The 23,816-nt window shown below is 44.4% G+C and overlaps 2 protein-coding genes across 9 annotated transcripts in view; one reads left to right on the plus strand and one right to left on the minus strand.

The window, feature by feature from the left end:
- The window catches only part of LOC125295660 (casein kinase I), a 56,641-nt gene that overhangs the window by 15,641 nt on the left and 17,184 nt on the right, over positions 1-23,816 (minus strand). For 3 of the 6 annotated variants that reach the window (XR_007193683.1, XM_048245011.1, XM_048245009.1), the window contains 4 exons: positions 23,189-23,337; positions 22,203-22,371; positions 19,885-19,997; positions 4,667-4,837 (listed from right to left, as the gene is read on the minus strand). Coding sequence is in view for 4 of the 6 variants with exons in the window: in XM_048245011.1 (XP_048100968.1) it covers positions 4,667-4,837; positions 19,885-19,997; positions 22,203-22,371; positions 23,189-23,337 (602 nt within the window). In the remaining 2 variants the exon portion in view is untranslated. Of the gene's footprint in view, positions 1-950; positions 1,055-4,666; positions 4,838-11,530; positions 14,324-17,744; positions 18,777-19,884; positions 19,998-22,202; positions 22,372-23,188; positions 23,338-23,816 lie in introns of those variants that run through there. The other 3 variants (XM_048245012.1, XM_048245013.1, XM_048245007.1) reach the window with 3 other exon arrangements.
- Positions 16-10,274, plus strand: slc16a3a (solute carrier family 16 member 3a). 3 transcript variants are annotated; one of them, XM_048245016.1, is made up of 5 exons: positions 16-388; positions 3,347-3,597; positions 3,946-4,089; positions 6,183-6,977; positions 7,612-10,274. In XM_048245016.1, the coding sequence occupies exons 2-5, from the start codon at positions 3,375-3,377 to the stop codon at positions 7,986-7,988; spliced, it is 1,539 nt and encodes a 512-aa protein (XP_048100973.1). In that variant the 5' UTR covers positions 16-388; positions 3,347-3,374; the 3' UTR covers positions 7,989-10,274. The 3 variants fall into 3 exon arrangements, with proteins under 3 accessions (XP_048100973.1, XP_048100974.1, XP_048100975.1); XM_048245017.1 differs by having other exon boundaries at positions 3,350-3,597; XM_048245018.1 differs by lacking the exon at positions 16-388 and adding an exon at positions 1,064-1,375.

The raw sequence follows: 23,816 nt of genomic DNA on the forward strand, positions 1-23,816 counted from the left end.
GCCTTCTAAGCAGGCATAGACTCCCTGGACCACAACACTCGATGCCTTCTAAGCAGGCATAGACTCCCTGGGTACAGGGCAGGTCGGTTAAATTAAGTAGGTCCTACTAGACTACGTGCGCCCAAGAGCATCTCTATGGAACCGTATAGCAGGAAGCGCAGACGTCAGTTTTGGTCACAGTTGAGTCACAGGAAACTGTATTCAGAAAAGCATTCTCCGGCAGACTCTAGGACCCGGGCCGCCCAGTCTGTGAAGCGAGGAGGGGTTTTCTCACTGACGTTTCTAATGTCATACGTGCTGAAATAAACGTGATTCACAGGTGTAAATAGGAACTTAAGCTTACAACAGCCTGATAATAGCTGCAGTTCCTTACTAGAAGCATCACCCGGTGAGTAGCCTAAATTCAAACTCGTGGGATTAGGTGGGATTAATTACATCTTCTCTTTTATATAGGATAGTTAGTGAAATGTGCGTTTTCATCAAATGGTACTTAAGACAAAATAATGTAAATAACTTGCAATCTAATTTCGAGTCAGTGTTAATGGAAGTTAATTAGTAGGCCTGGGCTAATGTACAGGTTAGGCCCTACCTATTTTTTTCCGCCGCACTGACAAGCCTATTTATCTGAAATAGCCTATGCTTGTCGGCAATTATTGAATACTTTTCCTCATGCCTCATTCTTCAGTTCTTCTAGATTGTCGAATCGAATTTAACAAGTCTAGTACCTAATATGTTTTTAGATCTATGAGTCACGACTAGCCTAAACCAAATTGAATTGAGCGTCAGACGCCGCATCTCTCAGCATCTCACGAGGTAACAGGTTGGTGGTCTTCAGGCGGCCAGAGCCCTCAATAATAAAAACATAACTGTAGATAACTATAAGATATATTAACAAAGCCTTACAGCGCCTGTAGACTCACATATGGTATGATAATAAATAAAAACTTTACCTGTGGTAGCCTATGGCATCCCGAGCGCAACATTTGTATGACGTAGTTATAACCTAACAACTAAAGAATTGTCTACATCCACCACTGCCATGGTCATGGTTCAGCGTTGGTTATGGTAATATAGTATTCGTACAAGTGGGTAGGTATCGAACACCTGTCTTCCAGGGGAAAGTCTGCGGATTCTTAAAGAACACTTAAGGCAGTACGTAGGCTAAAGGACACTCGTCGTAGTGATGCAGTTGGTTGCGTGAGGAACACACTCTGTAGGCTACCCTCGTGTAACTTTGACTGTGGCGCATCTGCAGTCGTGAGCTGTGGCGGAACTACGACCCTACTTAGTTGATGCGCGCAGCGGCTGGATGATCTGTATGAAAGAATTTCAGCAATACAAGCCGGCTCTTATCTTAGCTGATGGGTTTATGAAGGTAACCAGATCCAACCATTCTGTGATCTAACGTGCGTTGCTAAGTGCTGTTGGACAGTTCTTCTGAACAACCCGCCGTTAGGCGCACTCGAGCGTGATAACAGAAATCATCCGCCTCCTAAATTTACACATAGCCTACGTGCTATTCGTTCAAGTTTCAATGGAAAAAGATTAACCCGAGAAACTTGGGTGCAAATACCCTGTATCTAGACCTATCACAAAATCTTATGAGTCATTTTCCAAATAATAAAGGGTAATGATAATCTCAGTTAAAAGGGAAATGTATCCTCTAGAGTTCAAAATGGAACTAAATGGCAGGATGTTTGCGTTAAAGGGCATTTGCGTTAAGCAATAGCTTGTTCGCTCCTCATTTAGATTAGATTGTGTACGTCGCTGATCGAGTCAACCCTGTAGGCTACTTCAATTAAATGAATACAACCAGAGCAAATAGGGCTGACTACAACGAGACAAAATGCGCGTAATTTCAGAGTTTTCGACGCGTGGCAGCACGGAAGGCAGTAGCGTATCATTGCATCGGAGAGCATTGTGACCTGTTTGGAACAGTCTGTGCTTCTAGGAAAATAGAATGTGGTGTGCTGAAAATAAACTCAGTACACCTTCCTTAGGAAACGTAGGCCTTTTATTAACTTCAAATGGCGCGTTAGAGGGTTTGCCAGATGTGGCACGCGCCCGTCCCTACAGTACATTGTGGTGGTGGGCACCACACCCTATCCCAAGGTCAGATAGATTGCCCTTCCCACATCAGTGCTGTCTCTGTGATGTGATGTAAAATGTAAATTCAGTGATACAATAAATGTTATAAAACAAATATTATACTGATTGCTGATGCAAGCAAGTATACTTTGCCCTCTCTACACCCTTGTAATGGAGCAATAGTTTGTGACATCAATGCCCAAGGCAGTCGCACAATCTCTGATGGCCACATTCATGAACCGTCGTGGAAGATTTGGTAATACACAGGACTTAGTTGTCCAGGGCAAATAGGCTCCTTCACAAGGGCACACATTCCCCAGTCACATGTTTAAACATGCAAATAGGCTGTATATAGTAGTAGAGGTTTGATGGTTACCATAGCACTGTTTTTTGAGACCCAAAAATGCATCTTTTTAGGAGTAAGGGGTTCAAATGGAGGTTATATATTTCACTTCCTCCATTGAAGCATTCTGAAGGGGGAGGGAGAAGTGGTCCAAGTCTGGAGTCTGGAGTCATAAGTCTCACTGAGGCCACCTTACAAAGGAATGTCTCTTTAAGAAATGCACATGCATTCAAATTACCTAGCAACCCTCTTCCAGTAAACTTTTATAAATGTGTACACAATACAAAACAAATACACACATACAGTACAGAAACACACACACACACACACACACACACAAAAAAAGAGAGAAATATTTAAATTGTTCTGATCTACCCACAATCAATAACCGCCTCTTACTAAGGTCCTAACTACTTATTCAGTGGAAAACCACCACACATGTGGTAGGCCTATGGTAGGCCCCTGTATAGGAGTGTGTGCTCCAATGGCTGAGGCTAAGCCATCAGAGCAGACAGTAGCTTAACGTTAATGCCATTCTCATGATAATTATTACTCGGTTACAGAGAAAATTGGGATGAATGTGGCCATTTCTCCATTGCTTGTCCATTAGTGTTTTTCTCTGGTCTGAGTATCGGAGTAGGTGAAGGAAACACAGCTGCTTGTACTGCAGTTGAGGAAAAGTCATGCAACTCTCATAACATGAACATTTGGGATTGAGCAATCTAGCCAGAGAATGACATAAGCACTGGCCAGTAGCGTCATTGCTTCAGCGGTTTTTGCTGACAATTTGAGAGTGACATTCATTGGTGTGAAGTGCCTACAGACACACTAATAATACTTTGTTTGTGTGTGTGTGTGTGTGTGTGTGTGTGTGTGTGTGTGTATGCATCTGTGTCTCTGTGTGTGTTTTACCAGCAGGGTAGTGTGAGCAGCAGAGAGCATCATGGGAGGAGTTGCACTGGACGACGGCAGCAGTAGGGTGAAAGCACCAGACGGTGGCTGGGGGTGGGTCGTACTTTTCGGCTGCTTCGTTATCACGGGTTTCTCTTACGCCTTCCCCAAAGCAGTCAGTGTCTTCTTCAAGGAGCTCATCCGCGAGTTTGGGGTGGGATACAGCGACACCGCCTGGATCTCCTCCATTCTGTTAGCCATGCTCTATGGCACAGGTCAGTCAAGGCTGTTCCCCTCACCACACAGTCATTATCATTATTAATCAGCAATTGCCTCTCTTCTACAGCGGCTTGTTGAGTGACAAAGTGTAGTTTGGCCAAGCAATGTCTTTGGGGTGTGTGTGTGTGTGAATATGTGTAAGACCAGGTTGTAGCCTCACATGTGACATTAACAACATCTGAGAATGCAGGCCATAGTTAATTTCGGCCGCAAGAGGCACTTCCACTGGCATTTCCACAACAGTTTTAATTATAGCTTGTAAAGCACTCTAGTGGGTATAGATTTTTTCCCCTATGATACATTAATAACTGTGTGTCTGTGTGTGTGTGTGTGTGTGTGATTAGGTCCTTTGTGCAGCGTGATGGTGAACAGGTTTGGCTGCAGACCTGTTATGATGGTGGGGGGACTGTTTGCCTCTCTGGGGATGATCTTAGCCTCGTTTGCCACCAGCATCATACACATTTACCTGTGTGTCGGGGTCATCACAGGTGAGCATCACGTGACGTCACACACATCCTGTTCTAAAATATCTAATTTGACATTTGTACAGTATCTGCAATATATTAACATTAACTAAATTACTACAAAATAATGGCAAAATATCCCTGTTAGTTGCACATTATATGTAACATTTGTAAGTATAAGGCATAATATGTACTTCACTGCCAGACTAAATTTGCATGTAGTACTCTATGTATCAAGAGATAATCTAATGTTATCAGTTATTGAGTGACAGAGGTACAGAGGTTATTTTGAAACAGTAGCTGCTGTCACGATACTGTATGTAACTGCAATTTTACTTGTACTCGTAAGCATCAAGTTCAAGGTAACTTTATTGTCCCCGAGATGCAATTGTTTGTACAGCCAGCAGACAGACATAAGGACAAGACACATAACAATACAGCAAAACATAAAATACCCACAGTATCTAAAACACAATAATAAATAAATAAATAAATAAATACATTTAAAACAGTCCTAGCAAATTGTTTAAAATGGAAATGGAAGTCGGGATAAAAGAGTTTTTGAGTCTACTGGACCTGCATCTGGGCATGGAGTACTTACGGTCTGAGAGAAGTAGATTAAACTGGCAAGACAAGGGGTGGCTAGGGTCAGCTGCAATGAATTGGGCCTTCTTTGCCACTCTGTTGGAGTAGATATGGGAGACAGTGGGGAAGTTGATGCCTGCAATCTTGCTACATGTCCTGACGGTACTCTAGTCATTTTTCTGTTTTTCTATGGACAGAGAACAAAACCAGCAAATAAGACAGAAGGTTAAAACAGACTCAATAAAACAGGAATAAAACATTCTCATAAAAGTGGGGTCAATATTAAAATTCCTCAGTTTACGATAAAAGTACATGCGCTGATGGGCTTTGGCACAAACAGCATCAGTGTGTGATTCAAAACATAGCTTGCTATCAATTATAGTGCCAAGGTACTTATACTGTATTCTTGTACTGTCTCATCAGGTTGACCATCAATGATAGTTGATAGGGGGTCACTGTTTCCTAAAATCAATAATTAATTCTTTAGTCTTGGAGACATTTATATTTAAAAAGGACCAATCATCACACCTATCATTAAAATCCTTCACTATTGGTCCACGGTCAATCACACTTTCATTAAGAAGAGACACAATGAGTCGACGGCAAATGTAAAAACCTGACTTCCATCATACTGTGAACGGCATTCATTTGTGTATAAACAAAGAGGAAAGGGGAGAGGACACATCATTGGGGGGAGCCAATAGAAGATAAAAGATTGCCCGATAAAACACCATTAACTTTAACCCTTTGGGATCTGGAGGTTAAAAAGTCAACTAACCAGGCTATTAACCCTGGGTTGATGTTGTGTGTCTTTAAGAGTCTGTCTGCTAAAATGTGGGGTTGAATACAGTTAAAAGCTAATGAAAAAATAAATAGTAGTTGTACAAATTGCTTCCAGGTAGTTAAAAACTGTGTTGAGCAGGCTGTCCGCAGCATCCTCGACCCCCCTTCCTGCCCTGTAGGCAAAATGTAACAGATCGAGTTGTGGCTGTGTAATTGCTAAAATGTTTGATAATTTTTTTCAAAAGCTTTCATAATGAGGAAAGTGAGGGCCACTGGTCTAAAATCATTAAGTGATTTAGGTCCTTTGGTCTTAGGCACAGACACAATCACGGACTCTTTCTAGAGATAAGGGACCCGGTGTGATTGAAGTGACTTATTGAATATAAAGGCGAGTAGACAGAGGCTCTGCACAGCTCTTGAGGAGGCGGGGCCACCAATATTGTCTGGACCAGGGCTCTTCCTTTCCTTCACCCCCCTAAGCATTTTGTGAACTCTGTCCTTATCAATAGTGATAGCAACATTTTGTTCTGCCTGTGGTTCCCTGTACACGGACAATAGAATATAGTTCAATCAATGTCTAAAATGAAATGAAAATATATATCTGGCTGTTTTTTGTGGTGCTTTATCTTTCTATTTTATTTGTTTAGATTTGCAGAAAGAAAAAAAAAATATGTGTGATTCTGAGAAGTAACTCTTTCTTTCTAACTCTGTGACTGTAACTTTGGTTCTGGTTCTGGTTCTTTTCTCAGGCTTGGGCCTGGCCCTGAACTTCCAGCCCTCTCTGATCATGCTGAACCGGTACTTCAGTGAGAAGCGCCCGCTGGCTAACGGCCTGGCCGCTGCGGGGAGCCCAGTGGCCCTGTGCGCCCTGTCCCCCCTGGGCCAGGTCCTCCAGTACGAGTACGGCTGGAGGGGCGGCTTCCTCATATTGGGGGGGATACTGCTGAACTGCTGTGCGTGCGGCGCTCTTATGAGGCCTCTCACGGGCCCCAAAAAGCCAGAGGGCGATCTGGCGATCGAAGAAGGCGCCTCGGCGGAGGAGACGAACAAGCCAAAGCCTAAAGCCAAGCTGCTGGACTTCACCGTGTTCAAGGACCGCGGCTTCATCATCTACGCCGTGGCTGCCACCATCATGGTCCTGGGGCTGTTCGTGCCCCCGGTGTTCGTGGTGAGCTACGCCAAGGACCTCAAGTACGAGGACAACAAGTCGGCACTGCTGCTGACCATCCTGGGCATGATCGACATCTTTGCGCGGCCCACGTGTGGCCTCATCGCCGGGCTCAAGTGGGTGCGACCGCGCTGCGTCTACCTCTTTAGCTTCGCCATGATCTTCAATGGCACCACTGACCTGGTGGGCTCCTTGGCCAAGGACTACGGCGCGCTGGTGGTCTTCTGCATCTTCTTCGGCATCTCGTACGGCATGGTGGGCGCCCTGCAGTTCGAGGTGCTCATGACGATTGTCGGCACAGATAAGTTCCCCAGCGCCATTGGCCTCGTGCTCCTAATGGAGGCCATGGCTGTGCTGGTGGGGCCGCCCTCTGCAGGTCAGTGTGTGTGTGTGTGTGTGCGTGCGTGTGCGCGCGTGTGTGTGTGTGTGTGTATGTGTGTGTGTGTGTGTAAATACATGTGTTGCACGTAAACAAATGTGATTATGTGTGTGTGTGTGTGTCCATATAAATACATGTGTGTACCCTTACTCACACACATATCCACACACATATTGCAAGTGACCCAGTCTATATGGATGTGCTTGTTTCCCCACACACACACACACACACTGGGGGGGTTGGGGAACAAGCACATCCATATAGACTGGGTCACTTGCAATGCCTCCAGGCTCAGGGGTGAAATAAAGGTCTTTTAAACAGAGAGACTACTAGCACTAGCCTAATTTATGTACACACATAGTACTATGTATTCCAATATTTCTTTGTAGAACTGGTATCCATCTTGCTCAAATCCTTTCAGGCCTGAACTTTATCTAGATTGTTTGGACTGATTGGTGAACATGCTTGATAGCATTTATGTTGTCAGTTGACCCATAATTAACTCTTACTGGCACCAAACTATTGACTGTTGTAACAGTTAATCAGTGTTTGTACTGATGGTAATTTTGATTCCACTTTCTCTCAGTACTTTGTTTTTGTTCAAATACGACCTTCCTCTGACCACTTACAGGAAGACTTCTTGACGCCACCAAAGACTACAAGAACGTGTTCCTGCTAGCCGGGTGCGAGGTGGTGCTGGCTGCAGTGGTGTTGGCCACGTGCAACTTCCTCTTCATCAAGAAGACGCCTCAGGAGCCGGATGCCAAGCTGGAGAATGGCATCGACACTACAGAGATGGAGCAGCTCAACAAGCTCGAGCAGGAAGTGGTGGAGAAGGAGGTGGTAGAGGAGGTGAAGGAGAAGGAGAAGGAGGCTCCAAAAGCTAATGGGGGCGTGGAGGAGCCGCGGCCCGACAGCGCCATGGTGGACTCAGGAGAGGTGGAGCGTTTCCTAACAGAGGGAGAGCAGAATGGTGACGCGGTTTCCAACCCTGAGACCAATCTGTGACGGACGGACAGATAGTCAGACAGAGACTCCTCAAGCTCTTGAGACTCAGTGAAGATGAAGGCAATGATTTTTAAGAGTAGTTCATAGTGACACTCCCAGGAGAGGAGGAGGAGAACCAGGAGGCTTTTTCTCGGCAGACGAGTGGAGCGTCACCTACGCTCAGCTTAGCTATCGTGTAGTTGTCCTTCCATTTCTCTGGCTTTTTATGCCATATCAGCACACTTTAACTTAAACGAAGTTCATGTTTTATTTAATAGAAACACATTCTGCACTGTCAAAAAAAATATATATATTTTTTGAATATTGTATATTCAAAAAAATAGTGTTTTTTGTTAGTAGATAATATATAAGAACGCAGACCCCATCAGTGTGCTGTATTAGGGTATCACTCAGTGATGCATTCCCCACACATTAAAAGACAGTGCACCAACAATGTGAAGAGATTTTCATTACGAACATCCAGTCAGTTATGAGTACTGGATTTGTTTTAAAAGTTCTCATACATCCATACTGCATGAGCCACAAAAGTGAGGCTTTGGTCTGGTTTGTTGTGTGTTCACATCAAAGTATACTGTATACTATGGTTCCCACCATCAGGGCTGAACCAGGGAAGGGGTGTGTGGCTGCCTTGCATAGACACATTGGTTATGTTACTGCTGCTGGGCATTAGGTTTAAACAAGAGACACTGGAAAAATTAAGTATTTAGGCCTTCAGACCCCACAGACTGACCTCCTAAGACACACTTAAATCTCTATGGCCAGTGGAAAAAAGGTTACATTGGTTATGTTATGACTACTGTGGTACCAGGAAGGCAGGCGAAGCTTAGTGAGCTGATGAGACTGTTTTTTCTTGTTTTTGTATGAGATAGCGTTTTTTTTTTTTTTTGGATTTGACTTTTATTTGATTTGACCGTTTGCACAGTTTTTGTGTCCTTATTTGTTTCTGTGGAATCCCTTGACCGAGTGTGCATTGTTGTTGTTGATTTTGTTACATGAGCTTTTACATGAACTTCAGGTACAACTGAGTTTCTGTCTACAGAATCTTCCATTTACTTATAAGGCTTCTAAGGGTCATATTACTGCCTGTTATTTCAGTTTTTTTTTGTTTTTTTTTTGTGTTTGTAAGATAGTTCATTGGAGTATTGTGGCTAGTCTTCCTCAGAAGACAAGACATTCCTGTGATAAATGCTCTGTCTGTTTTTTAATAATCTTTTAACCTTACTTGATTTTACGTCTTTGTGACTTGGAAAGGTGTCGCAATATCTTGTTGGTTATTGTTAGTCAAGGGATGGAAACTGGCAGCTATTTTCTGTAATAAGCTCAGAGTAGAGCACTAGCACTAGGATTTAATTTCCTGGTTATTTTTCTGTCTCCGCTGTAACTCCGTTTCTGCCTGTTACTGAGGAGTGAATCAGCAAGGGTTGAGCATCTTTACCCTGACCAACACTGCCGCTGTCTTATAAAAATAGATCCCTAATGTGTCAAATTGGAGCAACTGCCAGGGTCTGTTATAACCCAGAAGCCTATCACAAAGGGAGGAAATGCACCCTTCCTCTGAACTGGAGGGCTTTTAGAGTGACAATATTAGTCACAACCACCAAGCATGTAATCTAATAGGCCAGCACTTCGTAGGGGAGGAGCCTCAAATCATATTAAACTGAAAATAACTGGAAACAAGTTGACTTATTACCTCCCAGTGATGGACTGGGTTCTTTTGATGAATAATGGCAGTTTTTATTTCCGTTTGTTTATATAGTTTGGACAAAGCACTGTCACTGCAGGTACACACACATTCGTAAACACACACAGTATTTACACACACCAGCACTTTGCTCAATTCATTTCATGTGTGCCTCCAAAGTTTCAAAAGTGTGTTTTTTACTTTTCTGCAGTTACAATTATGTGTTGGACCACTTGTTCAGTATAGTGAGAAGATGAACACATATGGTAAGCTTACGCTCTATTTGATTGTTATTCCATGTCCACCACGGGTCACAAGGGTGAGTATTTGTATTCTGTGTGACAAAAAGTGTGAGTGCGCTTCAATTTGGCCATGTTAAGTGTTGAGACGATGTATAATCTCATTTATGCCGACCAGTGTGTGTCTCCGTGGTGCTCATTTGACCCTATGCTACGGTCTTCTGTGAAAAAGTGCATTTTTATGTAGTGTTGTTTCACAGTGACTGTATCTACCTGCACTCCTTGTATCACTACCTCCCTAAACCTGCACCTACTGCTTTTGATTTGACCCTTGCAGAGTTCAATAAATATGAAACTATGAAGAAATATGGATGTTATTGGGTGTCATTGCAGTCCTCTTGACAACTCAGTGTATTGCCTTCTGTATACTAGTAGGTTTAACATTGTCCAATTGGACCCCCTACTGCATTTACAAAAAGAGTATCAGGGTGTTTCTGGAACTACGGCCATTTTTGAGTCCCAGTAGTGACATTTTGGATTTATTTCAATATTTTCCATATTATGCTTGATGGGTATATACAGTGTTAATATACATCTTGACATAAAATATTATGTAAAGAAATTTTGATTTAGTAAGATTTATTAAGCATTTTATGCTTTCAAACATCACTTTTGTTCATATCCCTCAACTGTCTCAATATTGAATGATAGAACAAGGATTACTCTACGTATTACAATATTGAATGATATTGAACAAGGATTACTCTACACCTAAAACTAATATTTTTACCTCACCATTTATGATTTTCAGGGGAAATGTCTTCTTCTGAAGTGTTACCATTACCAGTCCATATCATAATGCTTAGTAACTGTATTTTGAAATACGTTTTTAAAATAAATTGATATTACTATTGGATTTATGAGTACGATATGCCAAGCCTGAAAGCTAACAAACAGATCTTGTTAGCAGCCACTCATCTGCAATATTAGCAAAACTTTTTACCGCAGCAGTCTTAGTGCAACAATTCGTTCATTCTAGTACCTAAGGACATGTTGCGGTAATGACAGTTGGTAGAAACAAATGATTGAACCCAATGAAGATTAACTTAAAAAAAGTGATTAATTCAAATCTTAAATGACTAGATGCAATTTGGACATGTTTATTGTTACGCCCCTCTGCACCGCCACTGGCCCTGCCGTGACAGTGCGGCAGCCTTTGGGTGGTGCAGGGGCAGAATCAGCCTAGCTGTGTACGTACACCTGAAGGGGTGGATAAGAAGCTCCTAAGTTGGCCTTCAGGCCAGGCATTTTTCACCACGCTGAAGGGAGCCATGCCCTTGGGTGTGTCTTTTATACAGAACACCTAGATTTTAGAATGCATATTTATTTATTTATTGAAGTAAAAAACTATATTTTTGATAAACTTTGATGTCCGTCTCCATATCATGTTGCGGCTTCTGAGCCGGCCGTAACATTATTGAATTCAGACTGTGATTGTTAAAATGAAAATGTATAGGGGTTCTTTTTTCATATTTAGTTGAATGAAGTGATCGTAGTTGCATAAACACCCCATCAATGCTCAGCATTTGCTTTTAGGAACAATAAAGATAAATACAACAAACTACAAGTACTTATTAATTTATTTACACAATTTAAAATACACAAATACAGTGGCAATACAAATGAGGAGAAACAATCTTACAGGGCAAGAAGATTTCCCATAATTCCATTTGAGAGAGATTGATAAGCACAGTGTGATGTGACATGTGGCATGATGCCGTGACCAGCTCTGCAGTCACAGACCGAATGAAACCAGGTCATGAAAACGTTCAATTCAATAACAGAAAAAAAAATAAAGACAGTTGGTTGATCCCATACAAAGTGTACTTGTCTTTTTTTTCCTTCTACACTCTAAAGTGTAACTGACACCAGGAAGAGACCATCCCCAAATTGAGTTTTGTGACCTTTTTGTATTTTTTCAAAGGTTTTCTTTTTTTTGGTGTTTTTTGTATTTTTCAAGACCACCAGAAGTGAAAAGAACTAGTTCACACATCGCCCCGCTAAGCACTAACCTTTCCTTCAGCACTCTCGCACTACAGAGACAGACAAGAGGCTATGTAAAAATGGAGCTTTCGCCATCACTAGAAACATCCTATATACACGACAACAGAACTGAAAAAAGTTTTTCACCACTATACTTCCCTTCCCCCCCACACAGACTACAAGAAAAAAATCTAATGCTCTAATAGGCTGAATGATATGACGTGGCAAAGTCAGCCGTTTCTGCTCTGTTAGGACTCCAGGACCAGGTAGTCCAGGAGCTACAGATTTGGAAGGAATTTAAGAAAAATTATAATTAAACAAAAGCCATTGTAATAAATTGATTATGCTTTTAAAAACAAACGAAAATCCAACCCCAAAATAACCCAAAAAGTCTTGTTTAAAATATAGGTTTTAAAAATAAAATAAAATCCCTCCCTCCCTCCCAAAGAAAATGAGGCTGATTCAAGAATAAACATGGCTTTTTAATGACAGCTGATGGCTGGCACACAGTCATCACTGCTCAACGAACAGACCCCGTGAAGCACTCAGAGGGAAACAAGATAGAGAAGAATCAACGGCAAAGAGAAAGGAGAAACAGGACAAACAATAGACAAATATAATCAGAAGGATTCAGAGAGAGAGAGAGAGAAGGAGAGAAAGAGTGAAAGGGAGGGAGAGAAAGAGATCGGTAGGTAGAGAGAGAGACAGAGAGAGCAAGCGAGCCCTTGGGAACAAAGTGACTTCAGACCAAGCTGAGGTGCTGAGCATCCTCCAACCACAGGGGTCGTCATGGAGACAGACAGCAGGGAGTGAGGGCTGTTCCACTCCTGCTGTGAGGCTCACCTCCCCAGAGCACTTGAAGCCCTCCACAGGGACGCGGGGGAAATCAGTGTAGGATTAAAACCAGTCATTAAAAAACATTTTAAAAAAAAAAAAAAAAAAAAAAAAAAAAAAAGGGAAAAAAGAAATCATCAATATTTGACATCTCTACAATGCAGGCATTTCACAGCTTTCCAACAGCGTTAAGAACATTTAGGAGAAGCCTTGTGATCGCTCACCAGCCCTGGAGCAGGACAACCAGCCGCTAACGATGGGGTACCCCATCACTTCACAAACAGAGAAAGAGAAATAAGGTAGTGGAACAACACAGCTGACTCTAAGAATAAGGAAACGGCAGCTTTTTAGGTGGTGTCCCCCTTTTACATACATAAAAAAAAAAGTTTTGCTGAAGGATCCACTGCACTTAAGTGTGGCATACAGGCGTTTTAGGGTTGGCATTCTCACCTGTCCCCTCACATATCATACTGGCGCTGCAGGGATATCAGACAGTCTCAAGCCTGGAGCTCACGGTTCCAAATCAACACACAAATTAAACCCGAAGTTAGCGCCCACCCCCAAAAAAGAGGCTTCTATCCAAGCAAACGGCAGGTTGAAACTGAATTTCTCCTTCGATACAACACAAAGCAGCAGGGAGAGAATAGGGTTGAAAAGAACAGCCATTGATTGGAGCAGCGGTCCCAAGCTCTTCCAAGCCCTCCAGAGCTCCAGAGAGCCAACAGCTCCTGCATCTGGGAGAAGGCCAAGAGCAGGGTAACATGGGCCACGGGGCGAGAGATAAAGAAAACAGAGGGTCGCTAGCGTGGCGGCGCTCCATCGCTGGGGTTTATTTTGAGGTTACGGGAGGACAGGGGTTGGGGTAGTGGGACAGCCCCACTGACGGAGGAGGGCACCTCCTCTTAGCGTATGCCAGGGTGGCAAAGGCAACGACGGCCACCGGACATCCACCTACACGATGGGCGAGGCTCAGGCAAAGAGCAGTGGAGCTAAAACAAATGTGTAAAGTGTGTGTGGGGATGTTTGTGTGTGTGTGTGTGTGTGTGTGTGTGTGTGTGTGTGTGTGTGTGTGTGTGTGTGTGTGTGTGTGTGGGAGGGAGCGCATGAAGCGCACACAAGTCTTGTTCGTGTTCCCCACCATAAGGGGCTAGAAAGACGCATGGCTAGACGGAGCGGCGTTCAGAGGAAAAGGTGAGACTCCTCAAAGTCTCTGGCTCTTGACTGGCTTGAATTGCAGATTCATGGTTGTGTTTCTGAGTGTGTGAGTATGTATGTATTCACTTTTTGTTGTTTTTGTGTCATCGTTGTTGTTTTTTTTGTTGTTTTCCTTTTATGTTGTTGTCTTTCCTGCAACAGATCCTTGTCAGCTGCTGGAAGTCCTGGTCAAGGTGGTCGGGCCATCAAGGTGGTGTTGCCCTCGGTGTCACGTGAAGGGGTAGGGTAGGTGGGGTGCTGGGGACGCAGAGGGTAAGAGGAGGGGTGGGGTCTCATCGAGGTACCGCAGACTGCAGGCCGCTGGGAGTGACGCGCGACAGAGCCTGGGGAGGGAAGAGAAGAGGCCAAGCAGAGAAACAGAGAAAGCATTAACATCAACATCAACCAAAAGGACTTCATCTGCTACTGATATCGGACATACACTGTCCAAATCCAAAAAAAAAGCTTTTTTTTCAGCACTTTTTTTTTTTTTTTCTTTTTTAAGAGGCTACTAGCTCTCCTGAGCCCTCAAAGTTTGAACAGGTTAGAGAGGATGAAGACTGCTCAACACATGAGCATCGAATAATCAGACCAAAGGAATGTCAATCTCCAACCATCAGACCACATGTGGCAACCTGGCCAATAGGAATTCATGCAACTTCACGGTGCCACACAGATGCCCACATCACATAAACAGAACAGGGTCAGGCTGGATTCTTCATAGCAAGTAAGATCAGTTTAGAAGGAGATTCAGTTCTAAGTTTATCAAGTCCACAATTTTTTTATCAATTCGTGCATTTTCTGCAGAATCAGAAAACGTAGTTCTATAAATGCACTCTTTGTGTGGAGATGTGACTGAATATGTTCTGATGTGCTGTATTGTGTTGTTCATGTGTGTCTATGGGGAGTGCATTATCTCCTCTATGGAGAGGAGAGGGTCTTGGTCAAAATAAAAAATAAAAATTCTCACAAACTTGCAACAAATGCAGAAAATCACCAAATCTGGGATTTTTTTTCCTCCCTCTTCATGAATAAGCTCTCCCATGCTCACTGAGCAGCAGTGAGAACTAGCTAGTAGTGCAGCTTTCATCCTCTAGGGGGCAGTAGACAGCCATCAATGGAGGGGCAGCAAAGGAGGGAGATGAAGAGCAAGGGGGAGGGGGGGCAGAGAGAGAGAGAGAGAGAGAGAGAGAGAGAGAGAGAGAGAGAGAGAGAGAGAGAGAGAGAGAGAGAGAGAGAGAGAGAGAAAAAGAAAGAAAGAAAGAAAGAAAGAAAGAAAGAAAGAAAGAAAGAAAGAAAGAAAGAAAGAAAGAAAGAAAGAAAGAGAGCAAAAAGGCTGCCAAGGTGAAGTAACTACGGCCCACATCTCATGACTGTCCCATTTTTCTGTTGATCACAACCAACGGAGAAATGCTTCAAACTTGGAGGCAGCAAAGCAAAACGGCAGTGATGGCCAAAAAAAAACTGCCATCAACATAAGGGTTGTAGAACAACATGAAGTGTGATGCTGTGCAGAACTGGAACTGGACTGAGTTCTAAAAAGGGGTGTCTGGAGGTGGATTTTCAAAGACACACTTCAACAAGGGATTGGGTTGACAGTGGAACTAGCCTGGGAAAGGGGCAGCCCTTGTGAGCACACGGCATGCTGGAGAGCCGTTAGCAGGCCACAGCCAAACCAAAAGCAAAGAGGGACATAAACACACACACACAGAGGCTGATAGAGATAGAGAGAGAGAGAGAGAGAGAGAGAGAGAGAGAGAGAGAGAGAGAGAGAGAGAGAGAGAGAGAGAGAGAGAAAGAAAGAAAAGAAAGAAAGAAAGAAAGAAAGAAAAAAGAAAGAAAAGAGAGAAAGAAAGAGAGAAAGAAAGAGAGAGAGAGAGAGAGAGAGAGAGAGAGAGAGAGAGAGAGAGAGGAAATAAAATAGACTGAGGAAAAGAGATTAGCCTGAGATCGAGGCAAAGGGAGCAAACACACACACGCAGGCAGAGGGCGCTGTGGAGCACACAATCAACAGCACTGAACAGCAGCAGCGTAGGCCAAGGCTTCGTTTCCTCTCTTCCCTCAGCAGAGGCACGTACGTGCGTTCACTTCTACACCCCGACGCGACCTGCTTCAGCCTCTCCAGTCAACTGAGTAGCCGGAGCACAGGCCAGGGGAGTGTGGGGGAGTGGGAGGGGGAGCACTGTATGCTAGTTCCAGGGGGCACAGGGTGCTTTTTAATCGCCATTATGTGTGTGTGTGTGTGTGTGTGTGGGGGGGGGGGTTACACGGCCAGCTTCCGGTGGCCCAGGAGGCCACGTGACCAGTGTGACACTCCAGTTGGAACAGATGGGAGGAAGACTGCATGTATGGGAGTCCATATGTGACAGGGCGAGGCACAAAGACACCACATCCAAGGCAGTCTTTTCATTAAAACCCAATAGATTAAGTGCTGTTTTAAAAAGGCTAATCTATTTGGTTTAGCGCTCTGCGTATTGTGAGCATGTTAAATCGCCTGAGTGACTAGAGGGATTTGATTAGGGTGAAAATCTTGTCAACAACCTTGTGAGGGATCTTTGCAAACGAAGCTGGTTTGAACGTGTCAAAACAGCCCTAGAGTGTGTACCAGAGGGGTGTGTAAGCTGTACTCCTCATTGTCGGTTAAAGCACAATTTAAGTGTCATAGAACTTTATTTATGCATCAGTGGTTTCAAGGACGCGTAAAATTGTTGTGTTTGGTGAAGGTTCGTTGAGTTCACCTAGAACATTCCCCCATCCTCCCCGTGCTGGACTGGTGCCTAAATCGGAGTCTTTGACAATTGACATTTTAAGCTACTTCCACTATGGCTGGCCGATATGAAAGAAAAATAACTTCTCATCTCGTTATTCTGAGTAATACTGGAATGGGGAGGGAAAAAAAAAAAAAAAAAACACTTTCAGAAACATTTCAGAAAAGCTGTACAAAAACATTGCCACGCAACTATAACAGTTGCATCATCTTATGATGTAGAGGAATGATGTTGATATATACACAATATGCAATACGATATGGCACAGCCCTTCTTTCCACATTTAAAAAGCGAACTGTGTGAACATGCTTGCGTACAGACTGGAGGGCTGCAGCAGAGGCATAGCTGGAGGCGAGGGGCTGCAAGTGAGCTGCCCTAATCCTGGAGGCTCTTATCCTGCAGCCCATCTGTGATCTGCTGCCACGTTACACTCTCACTAGCTCACATCACACAGTACCCAGTATAAGCTGGGGGGGTGCACTATGCAACCAGGGTCAACCTGCTGTTCACGGCAGCCTAGCTAACGCCGGGACTCGCACCACCCATGGCCACGTCGATATGCTATATGCGAAAACACAGGCGTGTTGTGTTCATATGAGCTCATGTTTACTTTTACAGCTGCAGATTTAGGCATTTTTATGTCAGAAGGGGTTTACTTCAGCATTAACTTAAGCCGGAGTGCTTTGTCTCACGGCTCCCCTAGCGCCTGTATGCGTACTCAATACGCAGCGAGCCCTCACTGGTCTGAAGCTCTTTTCTTTTTCTTTGCATCTTCCGTCAAGGGTTTTCGCTGCTTCTTCGCCGGCTCTGCCATTATACACACGTTTGCAACAATCGCTAGCCAGGTTTCGTTAGCCTGCCTCTGTGCTGGGGATGCAGGATGTAAACTGATCCTGCTTCTCGCAATGTCTGAGACTTTGTGAGACTGAAGGTCGCGGGTAGGATACACCGAATTTGCAAGCGGGATATTCTTCCTACAGGCAGTAGGGGCGGGCGAGAGAGTCTTCATTCGCCCTGTAATGAGTCATTTAACCATATACCGACTTACGAAGACGATTAATTAACATGAAAACAATGTCTGGTATCCCTTTAACCATCTCTGGCAAATACAATAAAAAAATTAAAAAAAACATCCCTAAGAAATCCCTTGCCATGTGGCAAGTAAAGTTAGAGTAAAGAGTCTGAAATGGACTCAGCAAACATGTAATCCCAATGGTGTGGCCTTTGATAAATTGGGATTAAAGATTAGGACCTATGAGTTTTAGCATATTTGTCCAATCCAGTAATTAAATGTCTGGCCTCAACGCTCTGTGCTGTGTTAATAGGTGCTAATGGGATTAACAAACAAACGAAAAGTGTTTCCCATCAGACTAACAAAAAAGGAATTCTTAGACATTCTTACACAATAAGGAGACTGACTTCATGGAGAACACATTAAACCCTCGATTCCCATAACAGTTGTTTCCAGCACTCTGTGATTGGGCCATCTGAGGCTGACCGAAAGAGGAGTGATGGAAGACGACAAAGCACACTGCAGGCTGCACGCTTGTACACAGGCCTGAGTCTACCGCTCCTTTTAACACCTATCCAGCGATACACGCACTAAATGCTGTTGTGGATTGCACACCCACAGTTTCCTCTCTGTGGTGCTAGACTTTGAGAGTACATTTCACGTTCCTGAATAGATCTCGTCTGAAATACTGCCCGATACCCGGCGCCACCTGTTCACATTGTTGGATGCTGAAGTTCAACGACACGGGCCACGGTTGGAGCAGACAAGCTGGCATTGTGTGCAGAGGGGTTGGGGTGGATATGGGAAGGGTAGGCGTGAGTTGGTATCAGCTGTGCATTACAGGTCGGTGGGTGTGAGGCGGGGGACAGGTGCTGGTAGGGAGGTGGGGGCAGTCAGGGAGAGTCCAGAGAGATTAAGAAAAACAAAATGGCACCCAGCTGTCACTCACCCGGGGCTGCCGTCACACCAGAACGTGCCGAGCAGCTACTTGGCATGATGATCGAAAGGAATGCTATTCTGAGGGGGGGTGGCCAGATATGGGGGAGGAGAGAGAGGAGGAGGAGGAGGAGAATACATCCATTTGTGAGCAGAGACAGACAGAGAAGCAAACAAACACAAAGCACATCCCTGTCCAGTGCTCCGACAGGTCCAGATGAGAGTAAGTTAAAGCGGTCGCTAATGCACTCATGGAATATGACGAGGGAGACAAGAGACAGTCGACATGACCATGTCAACACTATCAGGACAAAAAAATAAATAAAAGTGAGAAGCAGCATAGAGACTTAACAGAACAGTTACAATTAAAAGCATCAATAACAGCACAATAGCTTCTCAGTGAGCATGGAATTAGATTGTGTGATTAGGAGAGCAACTACTACTCCAGCTGATTGGCTTGTGAAATGCACCACGCAAAATGAGCTGATTTTGATCACTGAGAAGCGTATGGTTCAGTCATGAGGCCATTAGGAAATATTTTCTGTATTCAACGTGACTGTCGAGTCTACCAGCCTACCTTCTGAACGCTCATGTGACTACCCTGCCGACCTATTTCAACCTTAATCCTGCTTTACATTCATGACCTACAACAGAGACAGGCTGGAGCCGAAAGATATCTTAACAGCATTGATAGCTCTTAACACTGAGCATAGAAACAGGAAGAGGATGTACATGTGAGCACTTCCTCTCTGTGAGCACCCCTCCCCATCCTCTCCTCTCAGAATGCCTGGGTGAGTGTAACATGCCAGTGAACGGCTCAGGCTGTTGGCAGTGCCAGTCCAACGGTGCCCTGCTGGCCGGCAAGTCAGCTAGACAAGCTCAGACAGCCTGGCAATAGCTGCCCGGAAGCGTGAGGCACCCTTAGGAATGAAATGAAGCTAACTAACTTCCACCCTCCCACGCGCTAGACTGAAGTGCGATAGACATAGAAATAAACAGACTAGCTAAAATTGTAACCACAAAAAGCTACATACACACACACACACACACACACACACACACACACACACACACATTACATCCCAAATCCAGCTATACATATTAGGCTGTTCTGTTCCTGTCCCGTTATACAGAGAACGCAGGTGTGGTGCAGTAGGCGATGGCGGCAGTTTGGGTACACTGTCCTTACCTGTGAAGTGGACATGCGCGAGGTGTCCTGTCGACCCGTCAGGTCTGAGGATGAGATATTGACGGGAGCGCCGCGGTGAAGCCTCATGCTCACCTTCCTCTCCCGTTCCATGCCTGAGAGAGAGCGAGCGAGAGCGAGAGAGGGTCACTTTCACATACCTATCAAATGCCTTCAGCTTTCACTGTAGTGTGGATGGTCATGCGATCAGACTCTTGGGCTCTGTGGCAAACAAACCCTTAATCGTGGCATGTGGCATAGAGATTTACACATGAATGACCAGATGAACAGAACTATTAAATCAGGGAGAAACACCAAAATATGCTAAATATGAAACATGTTGGGAAAACAAAGAAAAACAAAAACCAATGTAAAAAAGTGTAAAAGTGTAAAAGGGCTTGTTTGACATGGAAAAAGAAAAAAGAAAAAGAGAATTACGGGGAAAGACAATCTATGTAATGACCAGTATGCAAGAAAAATCAAAGAATTACTAACACTTATACGTCCCAAGGAATTATTTTGCTTTTTTACAAAGCGTAATAAAAAACACTGCCTCTCGTTTGAGCGGTCACACATCTGGTTGAGTGACGCACGCTGGCCGATGCCTGACAGCAGTAGCGGTGCTGCGGTGGGTTTATGAGCGAGTGCGAAACGCGAGGGCCTTCATCACGTCCTGCCTGACTCGCACAAGGCCGCCACTCGGTGATCTTGCCAGCCTGTAATCTCTCCAGCTCGTACCTCACAAGCGCCCGCGTGCCAGCCAACTCTCGGCCATTGGGGCGCCACAGGAAGTGGGCATTTACGTCAGCGGGGCAGAGTGGAGGTCTATGCGAGCGAGCGAGCCCAGCTGCCAGCGCTAGCCTGTCCCAGGGCACAGTCTGCCATCTGAGGGCCCACCTGGACACACACCGCCTGCACCGGACCCAATGTGCAACCAACTACACACGGCCGGAGGAAGTCATAGGCACAGGCATGCCCCATTGCAGATTTGACTGAAAACGCACTCCCCTTAAAAAAAAGGTAATTTTTATTTCCATCCTTTCCACCTTTTTTATTTTATTTGGAACCATCACAAACAATGCCCCATTACCAAAATAATTTTTAGTTTTTTAACCGACGCAATTTAACACCCTAGTGCCCTAATTAATCAATAAAAGTTCCATTGATTAGTGAATAAAGGTTGCTTTATATGTTATTACATAAATCATGGCTGAATCGTGAATTGCTGCAAAACCTCCACTGACATCAGCATTCATTAGCAACATCTATCTGACGACATAGAAAGGGCTCAGGCTGACAGACGCTAGGTCACGCCTGACCTTCGACCCCTTTTATCATCTCATGATAAAAAAGGATGAGGCTGGAAAAGATAAAAGCGCCTAGACGCACAGAAGGAACACCTGACCTCCATCTGATGAGACAGAGTCCGCATAGGAGGAAGCAGAGGAGAAAAAAAGAGCAGAAAAAAGGAGGAAGCAGAGGAGGCCAGACAGACGGGAAAGGGAGGACGAGGACCAAGACGATGGTTGATGACGACGAGAACTGAATCACGCATCGCTTCCGCTAGAGCAAATACAGAAGTGGTGGAAAATTGGGCAACGTAGCAGTAGCAGCAGCAGCTGTGTGACGCGCAGCATTGCACTCATTCCACCAACACAGACCGCAAGCCTTGTCAGTGCACGCCTGTTAGCACTACAATTCTTCCCGCTGGGCAGGCATCCACAGACAGGAAGGCTGCCTACACAACAAATGTTTCTCATATTTTCAGTGTTCTCTTCAGTGTTATCACAGTTCTGGAGTTTTAGGAGTGGTGTAAGGTGACGAGTGCCTAGGTCAGCCATGACAAAAGGCCCAGGAACTAAAAGCCTCAACAAAGTCAAGCCAATTGGGCACTGAACAAAGCTTTCCTATTCTTTTTTGGCCAGCTAAGCAGTTCTCTCTTTTTTTCAGTTTTTGAAAGGAGATGAGCAATCACAACATCACCAGCTCCACTGCAGACCAGGCTCAGTGTCGTAAGGGGAAGGGCTACGTGTTTCAGGCAACATTTTAGTCAGAAAACAGGATGTTTGCCGGAGGTTGCCAGAACTCTGGGTGTTTGTCAGGTTGTTTGCCTGAGGTGTACTGAAAGGGTGTGTGCGCACGTGTGTGTGTTTGTCTCTGAGAATGTTGAGTGTGGGAGAAGGTGTTTGTGTATTGTGGGTGTAAAGAAGTCTGTTATAGTCAAATGTACCCAAAACTGATGAGTCAGTGAACTATACTGAAACAAACAGAATTGTGTGTGTATGTGTGTGTGTGAGAGAGTGTGATTTTAGGCAGCTCACCTGTGTGTGAGGTGGGCGTGAGTGGCGTGGGGGGTGGCACATCTTGCGTGGCGCGGGGTCGGCCTGAGGCCGATGGCATTCCGCGTGCTGCCGGGTTCCTACCGTGCCTCAGCCGGTCCTCACGGTCCCTCCTCTCACGTTCTGCGTCCTCCGCTGCACGGTTCGCTCCCTAACACACACACACAGTGTTAAGCACAAATCTATGATAATACTGTATACAATGCTGCTGTACAGCAATTAAGCATGAACTCACAAATCACATTCGGATAAGAAGGGGAAACCTGCTCAATGTGCTACAATGGACAATAGCACAAGCACCCATTTAGCAAAGAAACACAAACCACCATAAAAAAACACCCGTCAGCACACACTTATGGGGCACAAGTGTTTGGAATTATTTACAAATTCACATTCACGTCATCTCAGGATCAGACACAAACCAGTCCACTTAAAGGTATACTATGCAGGTTTAGGTATTTTTGGCGAGTTTAGAGCTCCCTGTAGAGTCGCGATGCATTTATATGTTACTCTGCTATTGTAAATAGCAAACTTCTCGTGACTTATCCCCCCCTGTACACAATGCAAATGCTTTTGTTGTGAAAGGTTTTGCCTGTTGTTAATCTTTCACCATCTCCAAAGAGCTATATCTAATCGGTAGGGACTCGCTACGTCTATGCTGTATAGCTATGCTAGGTGAACGATTTGCCTATTATAAATTCGTTTACCATCAAATTGGCTTCATAAAGGTGAAAATCTTGCATAGTGTGCCTTTAAGGAGATCTACACTTTGTTAATTGTGTAACGGAAAATTCAGATAGCTGGAGGAGTCTTTGCTTCAAGTATTACATCATGTTTCTAAGGCCAACCCAGATCAACAGGCCAGAGACCCAAATATTAGTCATCAACCAAATCATGACACTAAACTGTTGCTCGCACGCACACACACACACACACACACACACACACACACTTTGCAGAATACTCACAAATTTGAGCATGTTCCAGTCGAACACGTAGTCGTAGGAGAAGCCCTGTCTGTGGAAGAGGTTTCTGAACAGCTGTCTCAGGTACGAGTAATCGGGCTTGTCGTCGAAGCGCAACGAGCGGCAAAAGTTGAGGTACGTGGCAAACTCCGCTGCAGAGAGAAGGACCGACAAGGATATCAGTTAAAGCACTGGACACTTTCACCAAAGTGAATGCCTGCCTGACGAAGATCCAAGGGGATCGAAACTTTGCTTTTAAATTAATAAAGTTTATATTTTGGAGCAGTTGCAGTGTGCAGACCACACTTTTTCTACTGTCTGATACTATTGTCTGGCACCTGCAGAAAACTTTACTTTGGATGTGCGCACCCACTCTTCGAAACACCTTCACCAAAGGACACCACTTTCACAAAGGACGACAAGGCTGCTTTCAAGTGCTTACATGTCAACCCTCCATTAGGAATTTTGTTTTTTTTTGTCGCCAAGTTACCATTAGGTCAATGTTGTTTTCTGTGCAACCGGAAATGCCTTAGGAACACAGTTGAAAGGGTCCATCCAGATTTCTCCAGAAATGTAAAATGCAATGTGATATATACTAATGTAATGTAAAATTCTTTCTTAATGTCAACCT

The sequence above is a fragment of the Alosa alosa genome, chromosome 6 (genome assembly GCF_017589495.1).
Source record: "Alosa alosa isolate M-15738 ecotype Scorff River chromosome 6, AALO_Geno_1.1, whole genome shotgun sequence".
Taxonomy (NCBI): domain Eukaryota; kingdom Metazoa; phylum Chordata; class Actinopteri; order Clupeiformes; family Clupeidae; genus Alosa; species Alosa alosa.